The 6,937-nt window shown below is 46.5% G+C and overlaps 1 protein-coding gene across 3 annotated transcripts; it reads left to right on the top strand.

Moving 5' to 3' along the window:
• Positions 1–1,794: 1,794 nt before the first annotated feature.
• On the top strand, positions 1,795–6,301 carry RPS14 (ribosomal protein S14). Of its 3 annotated transcripts, none has more exons than XM_024125572.3 (5): positions 1,795–1,934; positions 2,801–2,951; positions 3,456–3,617; positions 4,941–5,017; positions 6,179–6,301. In XM_024125572.3, the coding sequence occupies exons 2-5, from the start codon at positions 2,803–2,805 to the stop codon at positions 6,244–6,246; spliced, it is 456 nt and encodes a 151-aa protein (XP_023981340.1). In that variant the 5' UTR covers positions 1,795–1,934; positions 2,801–2,802; the 3' UTR covers positions 6,247–6,301. The 3 variants fall into 3 exon arrangements, with proteins under 3 accessions (XP_023981340.1, XP_054938362.1, XP_007109929.1); XM_055082387.1 differs by having other exon boundaries at positions 1,909–1,930; XM_007109867.4 differs by lacking the exon at positions 1,795–1,934 and adding an exon at positions 2,007–2,137.
• The last annotated feature ends 636 nt before the right edge of the window (positions 6,302–6,937 follow it).

Raw genomic sequence — 6,937 nt, 5'->3', positions numbered from 1 at the left:
TTTAAACATACTTTTTGATAACTGCAATTTTTAATTTGTGTGAATACATGTAATATTCAAAATAATAAATGAAATTTTAAATATCTGTTAAAAAAATGTTGTAGATCTCTATTAGTTGTTACGGGAGGATGTCCACAATGTTGAGTGAGAAAAAAAGTTACCAAATGGCATATAGAATACAATTTCATTTACATGAGATTGTATATTATGTACTAAAAATATAGGTATAGGTATAAGTATAGAAAGTTATTTCTGGAATGATGCTCCAATTTGATAATAGTGGTATCTCTAGAAGAAAAAATTTAGAGATGATTTTTACTTTTCTGCTATATACTTTTCTGTATTGTGTGGATTGTTTATAATGAGCATGGATTTTTTTTTATACTATCAGGGAAAAATAGTGTAAGGTTATTTTCTTTTAAAAAGGAAGTGCCTCGGACTTCCCTGGTAGTGCAGTGGTTAAGAATCTGCCTGCCAATGCAGGGGACACAGGTTTGAGCCCTGGTCCGGGAAGATCCCACATGCCGTAGAGCAACTAGGCCTGTGCGCCACAACTACTGAGCCCACAGGCCACAACTACTGAAGCCCGTGCACCTAGAGCCTGTGCTCCACAATGAGAGAAGCCACCGCAATGTGAAGCCTGCGCGCTGCAACGAAGACCCAACACAGCCAAAAATAAATAAATAAATTTATTTTAAAAAAACTAGAAACAGAACTACTGTACGATCCAGCAATCCCACTCCTGGGCATATATATCTGGAGAAAACCATAATTCAAAAAGATACCTGAACCCCTATGTTCATAGCAGCACTATTTACAATAACCAAGACATGGAAGCCACCTTCGACAGAGGAATGGATAAAGAAGTGGTACATGCATACAATGGAGTATTACTCAGCCATAAAAAAAGAACGAAATAATGCCATCTGCATCAATGTGGATGACCTAGAGATTATCATACTAAGTGAAGTAAGTCATACAGAGAAAGACAAATATCATATGTTATCACTCATATGTGGAAACAAATTTAAAAAAAAATGATACAAATGAACTTATTTACAAAACAGAAACAGACTTACAGACATTGAAAACAAACTTATGGTTACCAAGGGGGAAAGGTGGTGGTGTAGGGATAAATCAGGAGTTTGGGATTAACATACACACACTACTATATATAAGATGGATAAGCAACACGGGCCTACTGTATAGCACAGGGAACTCAGTATTCTGTGATAACCTATTTGAGAAAAGAATCTGAAAAAGAATGAATATATGTATATGTATAACTGAATGACTTTGCTGTACACCGGAAACTAACACAACATTGTAAATCAACTATACTCCAATAAAATTTTTAAAAATAAAATAAAATCCCTTTCTTTAAAAGGGACGTCAAAACAGTATCTATTTGATAATGTGGTGAGGATTAAATGAGGCAATGCATATGAATCGCTTATCCCAGGCTGGTATACAATGGTAAGTACTGAATAATTTATTCTTATTTTGCAAGTACACAGAAGTTGAAAGTCTACGATCACCGTGGTTTTGTTGTTGTTGTTCGCCTCCACACCACGAGGGGCGCTGCCGCCCCCAGGCTGCCCAGGCTCAGGGTCAGGGAAGTCTGTCTAGCCGTGGTCGCCGCCATCTTAGGACACAGACCTTCCTCACCCACCGTGTGTGGCTGCTTCGTGCAGTCTTAGAAGCAGACCCGCTCGCCAAGACACTCAACCTCTTACCTCCTTAGGCGCTCCTTTAAGTAAGCCGTATTCTCGAGGGCGTTTTAATCTCCTTGGAAGCGCTAAAATCGGCATCTTCCGGGAGCCGGCCTCGCCCCGTGACCGCAGACGTACACTTCCGGGAACACGGGCGTGACCCGTCGCCCCGCCCTCTCCCTCTCTCTCTTTCTGGTGGCTGATTCTGGAGAAGACGAGTAGGTAGGATCCCTGGGCGAGGAAAATCGGGTGGCATCCTGCGGCACGGGGGCCCGCCGGGGCCGGGGGCGCGGGGCTGGGGTCTTTCCGTGGAAGACAAACCAAGTGCCGGGAGAGAGGAGCTCGGCGGGCCGACCCAGACTCTGGTTCGCGCCCTGTCTCGGGAGGCGGCGGTCTTGCTTCAGGGAAAAGCCGGTAAAGCAGGGGTGAGTTCGGGTCTAGCCTCGAAGGCATAGGCCCTGCGCCACGACCACACCTACGCTTAAGGGGCAGCACAGCGTGGTTGAGCGGGAAAGGAGCGGGAAACTTAGTCTGTTGGGACCTCCCCCCTTTACCCCACCAGCTTTTTCGTGGGCGGTCGCAGGCCGGTCCCCTGATTTCTAGTTTGTTTTCGGTCTGGAAAAGTAGGGATAGTCGTTGCACGAATCCCGTGGGGATGTAGTGAGGATTCCAGAGGGGAATGCAGAAAAAACGGCCCTTCGTTAGGTGTTTCCTAAATCTGAGTGACTGCTAAATCGGGCACGTTTTAACTTTTGGGCGCTCAGGGCAGGTTTCTCAAAGCCAGAAATTAGGGGAAGGCTTAATTTCTCCTAACATCAGTGTTTGCTGAGCATCTACCATGCGTCTGTTGCCCCTGAAGGCCGAGACGAGGGGCGCTCAAGTCTTGCCAGGGGGGGTTGGGAGGTGCAGGGCAGGGTTAGCGTCCAGCAAGCGACACCTGGAAATCCTGAGGCGTGTTCGCGGCGTGGGGCGGGAGAGCAAGTGCCCGCGTGTCCTGCTCACCTTTCTCGTGGGAGCAGTTGTTCTCAGAAAAGTAAACCTTGGGGTTTTCTGTCGTTAACACTGGGATTCTTTTTTCTTTCCTTAAGAAATGGCACCTCGCAAGGGGAAAGAAAAGAAGGAAGAACAGGTCATCAGCCTTGGCCCTCAGGTGGCCGAAGGAGAAAATGTGTTTGGTGTGTGCCACATTTTTGCATCCTTCAATGACACTTTTGTCCATGTCACCGATCTTTCTGGCAAGTGAGTACCTAGGTGGAGAGGCCCAGGACCCAATTAACAGGGGTTGGGGTTAGAAACGACCCTGGAACTGGGTGGCAGTTTAAGGGGATCTCTTGAAATAAATGTTGTAAAATGTTCAAATAAGAATATGTGCTTGGTTGATGAGTCCACAGATGGTGTAATCTCCTGGGTACTAGAGTGCTAAGAGAGAAGGAGACATTTTGTGCCCTTACGGGCTTACAGCATGGGGACCTCATATGTAACATGAGGAGGAATTACTCATGGAGTAATAGGAGGATTAAATGTAAAAGTACATGTAAATCGTCGATACAGAGTTTAGTTATCTAGGATCTGAACCCCATCAAGGCAGAGCTCTTGGCAGTCTTGTCAGATCAGGATGCATGTTCAATTGACCTTCATTCTCTGCCCTACCTGAGCAGTAGTGCTTTTTACTCATTAGGATGTGCAGTGCACTCTGAATCCTTGTTGGGTAGGAAAGGAAAGACCCTGTGCTTTTGTCCCCAGGGAAACCATCTGCCGTGTAACTGGTGGGATGAAGGTGAAGGCTGACCGAGATGAGTCATCTCCATATGCTGCCATGTTGGCTGCCCAGGATGTAGCCCAGAGGTGCAAGGAGCTGGGCATCACTGCCCTCCACATCAAACTCCGGGCAACAGGAGGAAATAGGTAAGGCTGGGACTGGGTAGTGAGGTCACTGGGCTTGGGCAAGACATCCTAGGTGTGTACATAATTAATACAGGCATACCTCAGAGATGCTGTGGGTTTGATTCCAGACCACTGTATTAAAGCAAATAGATCAGTAAAGCAAGTCATGTGAATTTTTTTTTCCCAGCATGTATAAAAGTTACATTTACACTGTACTGTATGTTGCCTACTGAGTGTGCAGTAGCATCATGTCTTTTAAAAAAAACAACCCAGTGTACATAACCTTAAGTTAAAAATACTTTACAGCTAAAAAAAATTTCTAACCATCTGACAATGAAGGGTTGCCATAAGCCTTCAATTTATTTTTTTAAAAAAGACATTATCTGTGAAGTGCAGTAAAATGAGATAATGCCTGTAACTGGTTCCTGCACCCTCCCCTGCCCCAACTTGGTGTGTTAATTGAGCACTCAGAGCATACAAGGTACTATGTTCTAAGTACTAGAAGAGAGTGATGGGGGAAAATAGATAATGGTCTCCATCCTCCTACGTGGCTGTTAGGCTGGTGGAGAGTCAGGCTTTAAGCAGTATAGAGCAGGGGAGCATGTGGTTTCTTTTTGCAGCAAGTGCTGGGAAGCAAAAGTGTGTCAAGGATGGGTTGGTGGTAAAGTTTAAACTAAGACCTAATGTTGTGGTGTTAGAAGTCGGTCCAGTGAAGGAAGGACAGGGGAGAGTATTCCAGCCAGGAGCAACTGGAAGGAAAAGGTCTTGGGGTGGAAATGAGCTTGGCACATCTGTGGGAAAGAGTGGCATGAGGTGTGATCAGATAGGAGCGGGTGAGGTCCTGCTGGGTCTTGAAGAACCTGGTTAAGATTTGGACTTGGGCTGGGTGAGTGTGGGGGGGGCATGAAAACTTGTTAACGGTAATGCCCTGTTGAGGTTGGGTTGTATGGTATTTCTTTTGTTGTTGTTATTTGTATTTTAAGATGACTGCTGTGTTGGGAACAGACCAGATAGGAAGTTGTTAAAGTGGTTCAGTGGACTGATGATAGTGTCTTGGTCTTGGGAGGATGGAAAAGGACATGTGACCTTAGAAAGACTTAGAATCACAGCATGTGACCAAAAGGGGCACTTCCTTAAACAGGGTGCAGGCAGAGCAGGATACAAACTGTGACCCATGGTGGTGGGGGGAGTATGTGACAAAAAGTAAGTGGCATACTAAGCCTGAAGTATTTACAGTCTGACCCTTTGCAGAAAGAAAGTTTGTAGAGCCCTGAGCTAGAGGGTCATGGGATCTTCTAATGACTTGGCCAAAGGCTTTTCTTAATTTAGATATTCATTTCCTAGGACCAAGACTCCTGGACCAGGGGCCCAGTCAGCCCTCAGAGCCCTCGCTCGCTCAGGAATGAAGATTGGGCGGATTGGTGAGTGCCCCTCTTTGGCTTATGCTTGGATTTGCTTTGCAGCACTGACCCCGGAAAGCATGTGGTCTGCGCAGTGGATACAGGGCCTAGTCTGGTAGCTTTTGGCAGTTAAGTTTGTTAATAGGGAGTGCAAGAGGCACCATGTGACATAAACTCTCTCCCTGAACACCTTTGTTGCCTTGATGTGAATGTCCTGCATTGGGACAGTGCCAACTCTTTTTTTTTTTTTTTTGCGGTATGCGGGCCTCTCACTGTTGTGGCCTCTCCCGTTGCGGGGCACAGGCTCCGGACGCACAGGCTCAGCGGCCATGGCTCACGGGCTTGGCCGCTCCACGGCATGTGGGATCTTCCCAGACCGGGGCACGAACCCGTGTCCCCTGCATCAGCAGGCCGACGGACTCTCAACCACTGCACCACCAGGGAGGCCCAGCGCCGTCTCATTTCTGAACTTCTGTGCCTTATGGTGACTGGTGGAACTGACAGGAGATGAACTGTCCTTTCCAGTGTTCTCATGGGGGTTGCTGTTGGTATTTTGGGGGGGTGTCTCCTGCATGATCATTGACTACTCAATATCAGTAGGGCAGGCCAGGCATTGTGACAAGAGTGTATGGAGGGGGCAGTAGCTCCCATTGTTGAGACATCACAGCAGTTCTCTACGCTTGTGTAGCATTTATGCCCTCATGTCTGATCTGGCCATTTATAGCTCTTAGGAAGGAGATGTTAGCCCTTCCCTATTGTTTCTGTGGCAATGTGTACTGATCCCTCAGTCTAATGGTCTAGCCCTCTCAAGATTGTTTCAGAACGTTTTCAACCTCTTAGCTATTAAAAAGGAGATATTCTTCAGTTTATGAGGATTTTTCCATTAGAGTCAGTGGGCTAGGTTTCAGAAACCTGGATTTATCACCTGCCTCTGACATCCTGTGCAAGTTACCTACTCTCTCTGAGCCTCAGTTTCCCCTTCCGGTAAGTTGAATTCAAACCACATCAGAAATTTTGAGGAAGCAGCAGATGGGGCAGCTCCACATCTATCTGTTAAATACTGAGGACTTAACTTGCAAAGCAGCAGGATCCACTGCTGATCCGTTAGACCATTGGCCTAGGGAGGCCTGGACCCCTTGCCATCCAGCTCCAGGCAATGATGTTTTCTCTTCCTCCCCACAGAGGATGTCACCCCCATCCCCTCCGACAGCACCCGCAGGAAGGGGGGTCGCCGTGGTCGCCGTCTGTGAACAGGACTCCTCAAATTATTGTTTTCTGTTAATAAATTGCCTTGATGTAAGCTCTTTTCGACTCTAGTCTTTTCTCCTTTGTGTAGGGGCCACCCTCAGGGATATTTTGATTCCTTCCTCCTGTATTTAACCAGGGTGTGGGACTGTCTTGAGGTCATGGGTGCATTGATAAACCAGCAGCCATTTAATAGATATATTGCTTCAGAGAATGTATATAGCCTGTCAAAGAGGAACACAAGAGGTACTGATTCAGCCCCTACCATGGGACAGGGTGAGCCTGTGTTATGTGAACTGGTTTCCTGGGAGGAGGAGCCTAGGGAAAGGTGAGATAATGGTGGCTGCGATTGGGTCTTTTCTACACTGCTTGTTGTGGTGTTGTTACCTCAGTCATCTAAAGCCGACCAAGGCCTTGAAGACCTTGTTTTGAAAGTGAAGATGTTGATTCCAAAAATGGACCAGTTCTTAAAGAGCGGGAGTGGAGTGGAAACTGTTGAGCTAAGTGTATGTAGCCTGAGCAGAAGAGCCTTCCAGACAGCCATATATAAACATGTGTGGGTGTGTACTCGCACCCCCCACACCTTCTGTGCAAAAAAGGGATCGTACTCTTGCATCTTGCTTTTTCTCACTTGGCAGATCTTGGAGGTTGTTCCACATCAGTACATAAAGTACATAAAGATTCGGTCACCCACAA

Source organism: Physeter macrocephalus, unplaced genomic scaffold, assembly GCF_002837175.3.
Source record: "Physeter macrocephalus isolate SW-GA unplaced genomic scaffold, ASM283717v5 random_89, whole genome shotgun sequence".
Taxonomy (NCBI): Eukaryota; Metazoa; Chordata; class Mammalia; order Artiodactyla; family Physeteridae; genus Physeter; species Physeter macrocephalus.
Note: the sequence above shows the minus strand (reverse complement) of the source record. Positions and strands in the feature narration are given on the sequence as shown.